Here is an 11,691-nt window from a genome sequence, read left to right as displayed (position 1 = left end):
TGAATTAAATACATTTTTATTGCCAAATCACCTGAGATTGTGGCTGTTTGTTACACAGCATTATTACAGCAGTAGAACTGACACATAATTATCAATAGTCCTGCCATGAAACAACAATGGTTCAAATAAAACACTGGAAGTCTCTGAACACTTCTCTTCCCCTTCCAAACTTTGTGCCCACAAATCTGTTTAGTTGAATCTGGTTTCTAAACCTGACTCCTCCTCTCCCACCCCACTACCATGCCTCAGGTCAGGCAATCATTCTCTCCACATCACAAATGCACTCCAAGCCTCCTTCTTGCTCACCTCCCATTCATCCATTCAAACTGCCAACATGAGCATTCCCAGCTTGGCTCTGTTTAGGATTCCCCCTACTCTGCAACCAAACTCCATAACACAGCACAGAAAGCCTTTACTGATCCAGTAACTGTCTTCCTCTCTGAACACTTGTCCCCAAACTCCACCATCTGAGATCCTCAGAGCCCTTACACTCAACCCCAAGAACTATTTAGTCAAATGCAAGTAGCCACAATCACCATATTGTATGCCCTCTGCCGTTTTACATTCCAGCCCATCAACATCCAGGGCTCTTGTGCCAGCCCAGGTGTCTACTCCTAATGACCTCATCCTGACACCTGACAGTGGTGTTAATACAGGACCATCTCTTTATTCCAGTATTGCCACTTCTTACCATCCTCTCTTCACTCCTCCTACCAACCATGATGGCCTCATTATACCCAGAATAATCAACCAAACTCCTACTTCAAAGGTTTCATAGCAGGTGCTCCCTCTGCATTAAACTCTGGCCCCACAGATATCCACCTGGCTAAATACCTACTTCCTTTGAGCCTTGTTTAGACTGTCAATAAGACTCTGCCCAATTCCCTATGTAACACTATGGATTGTCCTAAATTCCCAGCCCACATCCTGAGCCCCTTTCTTAAATCTACTTGGTCTTTTGTCTTAAGTACTTATCATCTTATGCCATCTTGTACTGAATTATTTCTTATAATTTTTCTTCCTTTGTCTCTAGAATGTAAACTCCTCATGGCTGGGATCTCTATTACACTGATATATCTCTGGTGCACAGGACAAGTCCCAAAATATTTTAGATGCTCCCTATACAGTGTTTGTATTGAATCAATTAATAAAAGATGAGCCACTTTTTTCTCCACTTCACCTATAAAATGTTAGGTTAAATTAGATGATCCTTGATATTCCCATCAAACCCAATATTCCCAAGGTCTCCAGAATAGACATCAAGTAACTAACCTGCCACCTTCACTTCCAAATCAGCCTCTTCATAGAAGCCTCCATGTCTGAAGAAGCAGGTGTACATTCCATTGTCAGAAACCCGGACCTGGCGGAGGAGCATGGCAGCATGCCCCTCAGTAAGGCAGCCCCTCACCAATGAAGTCCGCCCTCTGTACTCAGCCATCTGCTCCTCAGTCTGTTCCCAATGGTTCCAGTAGATGAACACTGTTTGTGAGAATGTGGTGCGGAACCACCCAAGTTCCATGTTCTCTGCATTCATGGCTGGAACTAGGGTGCAGGGAAGTATGACATCCTCACCCAGCACTGCCAAAATGGGGTGTCGAGGGCCAATGACCTGGAATTGCTCTGTGGGCACAGACATAGTGGGGAGAAAGCTAGAGAGACACAGACCAAAAAACGAGAACATACAACATCAGGTGGGAAGGCCAGGAAAGCCGGGGCAGGGGCCACATGAGATGACCCTAGAAGTCTGATGGATTTGGAAGAGGTCTTCTGATCATTATCATGTGGCCAGAAATAATGCCAAAGACACTCCCTCATTGTCTTCTGCTCCTGGTCCCAGGCCATCCCATGAAGAAATCTCTAATTCAGTGATTCTCAAACTTTCATGCACCAGAACCATAAGGCTGCCTTATAGAGCACACATCACTGGACTCCACTCCAGAGTGTCTCATCCACTAGATCTGGGGTGTGTGGGGGGGCAATGAATGTGCATTTGCAAGGAGTTCCAAGGGTGGTCTGAGGAGCACACATTGGGACCTGGGAACCCCAGGTCTAACAAACCCCTGTCTCAGGACAAACATGAAAACTGACAAAGAGCTCACATGCGGCCTGGGTCAGCACTCTTTGGTCATTCAGTCACACCCAGGAAATTCCCCTCTTCCTATTCTAAATTATTTACTTCAGTCTATATTTTTCTCCTCCACTGAGGGAGGAGAGAAATACATATGCACTTTAAAACACAGAGTCAAATGTTACTTACTGCTATGAAAATCCTGCTCTCATAATTCACGGAAACCCCCATCAATGCATGTTCAAGAAGCAGTTCACCTCACTCTCCACTCTTGGGACTCTTGGGCTTCTGAGGCTACCACATGACTCCTCTGCAGGACACGCTGCAATGGGCCTCCAAAGAGCTACTCTCAAATCCTGTACCTCTCCACTCTGGTCTCAGCCACCATTAAATCTCAACTGGAGAATGACTAGGATTCCTGACCTCAGTGATCCTTTTAACACGTGAGCTGATCCATGATGCTGCTCTGCTCAAAGCCTCCACATGGCTCCCCACTTCTCCCCAGGCCTGTCTAGTTTGACCCTCCTTCCCAAGACCCTTCTGAACTCACCTGCTGCTTCTCTCTCCATGGGCTCTAGTCCAGCAACACTGGCCTCTGAGCTTCCTCACACCTCAGCACACTGCCAGCTCTGTACAGGCTCCTCCCCCTGCAGGAACCCTCCTTCCAAATGGTCCTACAGCTCACTCCTCCTTCTCCAGGGTTATGTTCCCATCTACACACCACCTCACTGAACAGTGCTGCCTGCCCACACCTGCCTCCCATGCCCCGGACTGTCCACACCCTGCCCTGCTGCATTTCCCATAGTTTTCCAACACTCTTAGGCCTCTCTGCCTAGTTGCAGTTATTACTCACTCTCTCCTGCTAGAAGACAAACTGTATGACAGAATTTGTGTCTGATTCTTTCATAGAATAGCACCTACCAATCAACATTTCATTAATATTTCAGGAATAAAATGAATGAATGAAAGCTCGCAGCACCAAAAAAAAAGCCAAGAAAACAAAAAAAAAAATGAGGAAAATGTATTTTCAAATGTTTTTCTATCTTGATTTTTAAAACCACAAAGGAAAACAGATGGGGACACTCACCTGTGGACAGCTGGACAAGGAGAAGCAGGGAAGCGAGACAGCAGAGCAAGGAGCGACTGCAGCGCCCTTCCATATCTTTAGAGCTGGGGAGAGAGATGGGGATGAGGGCCGAGACCTGCAGGCAGGAGGCAGGTCCAGCCCAGAGCTCCAGCACCTCAGCATAGAGAGCAGGGCTCAGGGCTGGACAGCAGTCCCCTGCTGGAGCAAAGCATTTCCTATTGGTTCATCATACTAACAGGGTGGTGGGCCCCCCACTACCCTGACACTATCAAATAGCTGAGCCTGGGCTCCTTCCAGCTCTTGTGGGAAGACTGTGGTATCAGGAAACCATAGAATTACCTGGTAAGAAACTGTTCCTATTAGTACAAGCATGAGTGTTCACATGTGTACACACACACACACATACACACACACACACACACACAGAGAGAGAGAGAGAGAGAGAGAGAGAGAGAGAGAGAGAGAGAGAGAAAGGGGTAGAAACTTAAATAAATGCAGGTATGGATGCATATAGGTGAGTCAGCCTACCACATGTTTCTAGCTTGGAAAAACAAGTAGTTCCAGAAAAAATGACACTCTAGTAGCCACAAGCATACGGAGCATTAATGTAGTTGTTTTTAAATATCCTTTTCCAATTAAAAAAATACTGGGATCTCTGAAAAACAGCCTGATGATAGGACTGAAGCAAGATAAACATAAATTACATTTGGAGCATATCATAGTAGCAGATTGGGAGAAAGTGCTCAGACATATAGTTAAGCAAATATATCACCAAAGGTGTGTGGGGGGGGGGGGTTGAAAATCAAAGAAAAGGAAGAAAAAGAGAATGGGACCTAGTCACTAGGAAAGACTCACCAACCAGAAAGAGCTTCTAATAGCCAAGGCTTGAGCCATCAAATAAAAAAGCCATAATAAAAAGAATAAAATTACTAAGAAAATACTTTTTATATTTTATTTGGATTGTAGTTCCTCAAATAAAATCTGAGTTTGTATTATTATAAATAAATGGATAATTAAATTAATGGGAGCATTTTTTTCTTTACACAAGACTTCTAATAAGGAGAATGAAAACCCACCAGTTCAATATTTAGAAAAAAATTACTGCAGGAAAGATCAATGAAGAAATGCAAAAGGAGGAGCAACTTCAAAGAAAAACAGGATATTAAAAAAAAAGAAAAGAAAGAAAGAAACCGTTCCTTCCTTTCCCACCCCAACCACAGCTTACTTGACCCAGAACACCAGGCTCTTTCTCTATATATACCTGGAGCTCTGTGGTGGAAGGCATTCCTCTATCTCTCTGTTATTCACATACCACTCATGACCCCCCAGAAAGGAGGGCCCAGACCCAGGGTTCCCATTATGAAAATCATGCAAACTCCTGCTTGCCTCTTCTCCTGCCCCATAATTATGCCCAGGTTTGGCCTGGGCAGTGTCAGAGACAGACATGCCCTCAAGGAGGCTGTGGTGCCCATCACAGGAGCCCAGAACCCTGTCCTGCTTTCTTAGATGTGGAGTTCCCCTAAACCTGAATCTCAGCCCAGTCCCTTCCGCTGCGGGCTCAGATATGGCGCTTCATTTAGAAGGTGCCAAGCACTTCCCCCACCAACAGGTTTGTCCTTGCCTTCTTTTTCTTTGAGAGGTTAGGGACCCTTCCTGGAGACAAAGCATAGAGATAATGAGCCCTGGTCAGAGAAAAGACCCCAAATCACCTACAATTTGGAAGGACCAGGGAGAAGACAGTCTGTGGTATTGGGAAGAACAAATTCTGGGAGCCGACTTCAAGGCTGCCCTCCAGGCTCAGCCACTCTCACCGTGACCTTCTTGGCCTCAGTTTCCTTGACTGTCTGATGGACATAGTCACAACATCTACCTCCCAAGTTTGTAATGAAAATGATGTGATTTATAGTCACTACATGTAATTAAAACAGGGCCTGGTCCAAGAAAATGTTAAAGAAATGTCATTATAGCAAATGAATAAAGGAACAACCCTCATTAAGCTTCTCCTGGGTCTTCCTAGAACAAGACTGTTCCACCTACTCCCCCACACTGCCTCTCACACCACCTCATCCTCTGCTCCTTCCTGCCACCGGCTTCTCCCTAGATTCCTCCTCTTAGGTCACAGGTGTCTTCAAAGCCAACTTACCTTCTTCTCTGTTCTCCCACCTATGAAAGGCTGTGACTTCCTGGAGCATCTCTAAACACAGAGCTGGAGAAATTTCAGAGTCAAAAGGACCCCAGAAGACCACAAATAATGCCCTCAGAATTTACACCTGCCCCAAGCTGCTCACATAACCCAGTCCTCTGCCTCTGAGTCCAATGCTGGGGCCACAAATTCCTCATCTCCTAGAGGCAGTTGGTTCCCAGGAAAGGGACAAAGCAGAGCCGGACATAAGTTGCAGTGATCTCTGCAGAGTCTCTGACACCGGGGTCCCCACTAAGCCCTCCCAGTCAGAGGAGCAACCACTCACTCACTCCTTTCCACCATCTAAAGCGAAAGCTTGCAAAAGGAGCCTGGGCAGAGTGTACCCTGCCCTCTGGACATTGCTCTCTTTACCAGGAAGAAGGAAGCAGAGTAGAGCAGCAAAAAGAGAGTGCCCACCATTTTCCTGGAACACTGCAGAACAAGCTCAGAATGCCACCACCAATCCCTGCCCAAAGGTCAGACTCCCTAAAACCTAGAGATGTTAGGGACATGTTACAAAAAGAAGAAAACAAAATTATACTGAATCCCTATCAAGAATTGTGCTACATAAATTTTACTAATGCCATCTCATTATCACAACTGCAGAGATAAAGCCATGAGCCCCGCCATCTGGTAACATCAATCTAGTAACTTCCTAGATGAAGGAGAGCCTAGATGTGCCAGGAGACTGCCTCCCACCACCACATCTCCAGCCCAGCTCAGCCCCCTGCCCCAGGTAACTCAAGTGAGCAAGATCCTGAAAGAGACCTTGGACTCTCAGTTGCCTCAATTACATGACCAGAAAGCTTATCTCACCCAGACCTGAGCATTCTCCCTCCCAAGGTTGCCCTTTGCCCTTCCATTTGGGGAGGAAGGGATGGAAGTAGTGACAAAGAGCAGGTCAGGTCTCCTTAAAGAACACTGGCAGAATCCTTGAACAGCACTGGCAGGGGACACAGAACCTCAGCACTATCCTCTCCCAGCTCATCAGGATCACTGTTCAGCTGCTTCGACAAGAATCACCATTCACTGAACCACAAATAATTTTTCTTGTATAAACATAAATTATCCTAATATTAATGAGGTTAATATGTACTGTCTTTTATAACCAAAATGTAGTCTTATCTTTTACCTGTAGCAAGTACTTTCTAAATAGCTTCAGATAAATGCCTAAACCACAAACAACAGTTAATGTAAAATGTATGAAATGCATTGGAATTCTAAAAATGTGAGAGTTGATGTAAAGTACTTCACTCACCCAACCCCCCACCCCATTCTGTTCATACTGGGGATTGAACTCATGTTAGGAAAGCCCCCTGCCTCTGAACCATATCCCTAGCCCTTTAACCCCTTTTCTTAGAATACAGGACCATCTCTTTATCTTGACACTGCTAAGATGAGTTCACTAGGTTACCTTCTACTGTAGGAAAAGGTTTAAAGAACTGTTTTCTGGCTACTTATTTCTAGAAAAAAAAATGAAAAGGAAAAAGACACACAAGTTGGTGAATTTTGTTTCAGTTCCAAAATATCCCTCCAATCTCTATCCAGCATAAACCTGGCTGATGGGCTGCCCTGTGACCTGGCAGCCCACTGAGTAGAATCCCAGTGGTGTGGCTGTGCAAGCCCCTTCTTCTGAGTCTGCCCATCTGCCTCTCCGGTGGGGAGACCCCTCCCAGGTGAGGCTGTCACCTCCGAAACTGAATATCCAATTAGAAGCGGCTGAGAGACCTCCTTATTCCTCTCACTCTCTTAGTGGAGCCAGGCCTTGGCCCAGCCCCACGCTGAATTCACCAATGAGCCCTCCTGGCTGGGGCACCTGCCCCACCACTCTGCATGAGCAATCCACCCCCTTCCTCATCTGAGATTCCAGGGAGGTAAAGTATCCCTCCCACTCAAGCCCTGAGATAGAAAAGGATAAAGGAGTGAGGCCAGAGAAACAAAAATTGTACATTCCTATAGAAAATTTAATGAATTATATTAACTAATAAAAAATAAATAAATAAATAAAAATTTACAAGTAAAGACAGCAGATTGAGAGAAAGCTGGCATAAAAAGGAAGGAGCAGGGCTGTGGGTGTGGCTCAGTGGTAGAGCTCTTGCCCAGCACATGTGAGGCACTGGGTTCGATCCTCTGCACCATCCAAAAATAAATAAAATGCAGATATTGTTTCTATCTACAACTAAGAATTTTTTTAAAAAAGGACAAAAAGTGAAGCCAGGAAAGAGGGATAAGGCCTTCTTGGCATTCGGTCCCAACCTATAAGAAGATGAGACACCAGAATGGGCCCAGAGTATCTGAAACATGTTCCCCAGTTACTGCAATGTCAGATCAGTTGCAGAGAGCCAGCACAGGCACTGACCATATGTGTGACCCATCAGTGACCTGGGAAGAATTTACTGACCCTCCCAATCCCAGGTAGGTCAGGCCCATGTATGGTCAAAGGTGAACCAGGTGAGTCCCAGTGGAAGGGATTTCAAAACTGGGTCATGGGAAAAGGCCTAGAGTTCTCAAAGGTTGACCTCCGCCCCTCAGAGAAGTAGAGGGGGGCCTAGGGCAGGAGAGGCCCTGTCCAGCTCCAAGAGGCACATTCTAACAGTCCCTAGGATGCTGCACACCTTGTTCCTCTCCTGTCACAGAGAATCCTCCCCCCAGGCACAGCCAGGGCCTCTGCTCTCTAATAACCACCAAGAAATATTTAGGCACACCATTCACTGAGGGTCATTTTACCTGAACATTTTATACTTCATTCCCATGATGATTCCCATGAGGTGGTTCTCACTGTCCTCATTCTAGAGCTGAAGGATGGATCCTCTACAATATGTGTAAGCTATCCAAGGTCATAGGGTCACGTGGACAAACACTGACAGGGGCAGGTCTGCCCCAAGGCACAGTCTAAATCCAAAAGAGTTGGGGGAATCAGCACTTATGGTGCTCCAGGGACCTGGGGGGCAAAAGGGGAGGCAAAAACACATTAGAACTTCTATTATAAAAGCTTTAATCTTACTTCTCCTGATGTGATATTTGTTTTTATAAGCCAAATAACTCTTGTACATATTTGTTAGCTGCATGTTCAAAATTCATAACTTTAAAAGGAGGGCATGTCCGGAACTGTTTGGAAACTCCCTCTCAGAGAGGAAGGAACAACATGCACCCAGCCAGAGGGTGCTTCATGGATGCCAGATCATTCTTGGGCCAATGAAAAAGCCACACAGGCATCCTCAACCAGTTTCCTTGGCCTCTGCTGCCCCCTTGTGGCTAAAATGTGGCAGAGAGAAAGGGCAGTTCCCCCAAGAAAGAGAGAGAATATGAAGTCAGATAAGAAATCTTAAAAATGTTGGGGGCTGGGGATGTGACTTAGTGGTTAAGTTTCTGTGAGCTCAATTCCTGGTGCCAAAAAAAAAAGGAAGAAAAATTTAAAGTCAACAGGATAGGGCTGGGGATACAGCTCAGTTGGTAAAGTGCTTGCCTTGCATGCACAAGGCCCTGGGTTCAATCCCCAGCACCACAAAAAAAAAAAAAAAAAAGAAAGAAAGAAAGAAAAGAAAAGAAACAAACAAACAAACAAAGTCATCAGGCTAGAGGTGAAAAGACCTGAGCAGAATCCTACTTCTCACTGGATAGACCTGGGACATTCTGGCCTGCTGTAGGCCTCTGGTCCTACCTGTGAAATACAAGTAATCTGAGTGTCAATCCCTTATGGTTATTTTATATAGATAGATAGATAGATTACACGGCTTAATGCATGAAATTATTCACTTTTCTGAAGTACTAGCTCAGATTCAGATTCATTCCACAAGAGAACTGACTCACCACAGAGGGCAATACAGGGAACAAGGTCAGCATTTCTGCCCCAAGTCTCCCCTCAAATTAGTCTACCCACATTACCCCACTCCCACTGCTCCCCTGAGAACAGGGAGGATGAAGATCTCCCCTCTTCCTGGATAGCCCCAAACACACAACTGCAAAAGGCCCCAGCCAGACCTGGTTCTGCCCTTTCCCCAAACCAAAAGCTTTTCCTCTTCTCCCCTCCCCTTTGGTCCTCACATTCCCCTACTGATAGGCTGTAGGACACAATCTCTACACAAACTTGTTCAGAGAGCATTTATTAACAGCCAGCTGCATGTATCTGGAACAACAACAGAAAGAAAAACAAAGTCCTTTGCCTTGAGCAGTTATGATCTAGTTAACTAACAGGACCCGTGGTAAAGTGGAGAAAATTACACAGCAACATAGATAAGAAATTCAGGCTCCCAGATACACCTAAGACAGGATACACCTAAGATAAGGTACACCTAAGGTAAGCCCAGGTCAGAGGAGCTGGAGAAGCACCCTCAGTTTTCTGGCTCTGACCCTGGGGAAATCGAATTCTCTGGGAATGGGAACAAAGCTGAAAATGTCACCAGGAAAACACCCTTTTGAACCCTGAGAAACAATCCTTTTTAATAACTAGTCCTCTCTTCCAAACCAAATTATACACCTAGCCAACCATGCTGACATCTGGGACCTCCTTGGCCACTACTGTGAAACTAGATACAGACTGGAACTGAACAAAATTGGTTTTAGGCCTAAAGGATGCCATGTAGACCTGTTATTCACCCCAGACTCATTTCCACTTCATTGTAATTATCTTGCTTGGTCTGGTCCCCTTATGACCCAGATTGAAATCAGCTCAAAAAGAAAGGATCAAACAAAAGCAGCCCAGATGGGACATGGTGCTTTGAACCTGTATAATCCCAGCTAATCAGGAAGTTGAGACAGGAGGATGGTGGGTTCAAGCCAGCATTGGCAAAATAAAGAAAATAAAATAAAAGGGCTGGAAGTGTAGCTCAGTGTTAGAGCACTTGCCTAGCATGCTGAAAACTCTAGGTATGATCCTCATTACGAAAGAAAGAAAGAAAGGTCCTTATCTCCAGAATGAACCTAACCCTCTCCCCAGAAGAAGTCATGAATCATCCTCCTTCTCCTTAAATCCCAACTTTCCCTCCATATTCTTAAAAGGACTGTCTCATCTTTTGTTTGGATGGGAAGCTCATCGGAGAGTTATCTCTAGGCTTCTCTTTATTCTCCAGCCAAAGAATAAACTTTCCTTCATTTATAATCAACTCTCAGATTTGTTATTGGTTTCATAACTCAGAGAGTGAGAAAGAACCCAGTGTGGGTCAGAAATTGGAAAAAAAGGCTGCTCAGCTCCTGCCCTCTCTGAGAGACCATCTTCCTCTCTACAGAGACACTGACTCTGAAAATTGGAATCAGAGGTTCAAAGGCTGAGTGTAAGGAGGGTAGAGAGGAGAACCCTGCTGAGGACTCTGCCCTGCAGTTTCTGCTGAGAAGAACGCTGTCCTCAGTGAGATGAGAGCTTCCCCACCTCACAGGAAATTCAGCCCTCACCCCTGTGGGCTGGGCGCCAGGGTGAGAGGAAAAAGAAAAATGGAGGGGGGCCAGTGGGAAGTGAGTGCCGCTGAGAAGTTCAGCTACACAATTGTAATGAAGGGGCTGTACACTGGCCAAGGGCCAGTGAAGGGGACAGCAAGGAGCCATTACCCTCATACACACACACCCCAGGCATGAAGGGGTGAGAAGCAGAGAAGCCCCGCAAAAAAGGAAGCCTGACACTGACAGCAGTATGGGTGAAATGCCCACCCCCTCTCCTTCCATGCAGGGCTCCCCCTAGAGCTTCCTATTGGACAAAACCAACAAGAAACTGCCCGCAAGGGGGTCCCAGAGTGATCTGTCCATCAAATGTGAATATGGAGTCAGTTTCCAGGGTCACAAAGCAGAGAGGGGAAGGATGGAGGATGGATGGGGGGAGGGAACAGACAGAGATTATGGAAAACATGAAGGACAAAGTCCAGGCCATGGGGCAACAGGTAGGGCGGTTAATAAGAGAATCCTCATCCTGATCCCTCTCCACCTCAGACACCTTCCCAGGTTACTGCCAGATAATGACCCTCCCTCCATAGAGAAGAAAACACCAATAACCAACTCACTGACAAGGAGAATCCAGGTGCACATGGAAGTGGAAGAGGTAAAACATCAGTCCAGGTGGCTCAGGGGTAGGACAGGATGAAGGGAAGAACTGGGTTCTGTCCACTGATCAGAGCCCTTGATGTTTGCAGACCCAAAGTCACGACCCAGCCCATCCTGACACTTCTGTTCCTCCCCTCTTCCTCCTGCCTCTGCTGCTGGCTGAACCTCCAAGAAACAGGGGCAGTTCCTTGGATGGAAGGGTAGTAGCCTCCCAACAGGAGCTACAACAGCCCTGAGGTGTGGATTCTAGACATACTCACCCCTGGGAGCCTCTACCATTCTCCAGGATTGCAGGAAGAATGGCTCCCTGTGTCCACTCAGTTTAGC

At 46.1% G+C, this 11,691-nt stretch overlaps 1 protein-coding gene across 4 annotated transcripts; it reads right to left on the bottom strand.

Moving 5' to 3' along the window:
- Positions 1-18: 18 nt before the first annotated feature.
- On the bottom strand, positions 19-8,151 carry LOC124109359 (myelin-oligodendrocyte glycoprotein-like). 4 transcript variants are annotated; one of them, XR_009228929.1, is made up of 4 exons: positions 5,444-5,671; positions 5,299-5,361; positions 3,156-3,238; positions 22-1,620 (listed from the first exon to the last, which is right to left on the bottom strand). XR_009228929.1 is itself a non-coding variant. In XM_046467933.2 (3 exons), exons 1-3 carry the CDS (start codon positions 8,100-8,102, stop codon positions 1,268-1,270), a joined length of 474 nt encoding a protein of 157 aa, XP_046323889.1. In that variant the 5' UTR covers positions 8,103-8,151; the 3' UTR covers positions 19-1,267. The 4 variants fall into 4 exon arrangements, 1 of the variants encoding a protein (XP_046323889.1); XR_006856910.2 differs by having other exon boundaries at positions 5,624-5,671; XM_046467933.2 differs by lacking the exons at positions 5,299-5,361; positions 5,444-5,671 and adding an exon at positions 8,065-8,151 and having other exon boundaries at positions 19-1,620.
- Between the last annotated feature and the right edge of the window lie 3,540 nt (positions 8,152-11,691).

This window comes from Marmota monax, unplaced genomic scaffold, assembly GCF_021218885.2.
Source record: "Marmota monax isolate L192 unplaced genomic scaffold, Marmota_monax_Labrador192_F-V1.1 WCK01_AAM20220418_F8-fsc00404, whole genome shotgun sequence".
In the NCBI taxonomy this organism is placed as follows: Eukaryota; Metazoa; Chordata; class Mammalia; order Rodentia; family Sciuridae; genus Marmota; species Marmota monax.
Note: the sequence above shows the minus strand (reverse complement) of the source record. Positions and strands in the feature narration are given on the sequence as shown.

Bases quoted from the DNA above. Each gene is read 5' to 3' on its own strand.
- LOC124109359 (XM_046467933.2), bottom strand. From the start codon at position 8,102: ATGGGAATCATCATGGGAATGAAGTATAAAATGTTCAG. The intron at 3,239-8,064 runs GTAAAATGACCC...CTCTCTCCCCAG, and splicing joins ATGAAGTATAAAATGTTCAG to CTCTAAAGATATGGAAGGGC. The intron at 1,621-3,155 runs GTGAGTGTCCCC...CTGTGCCCACAG, and splicing joins CCTTGTCCAGCTGTCCACAG to AGCAATTCCAGGTCATTGGC.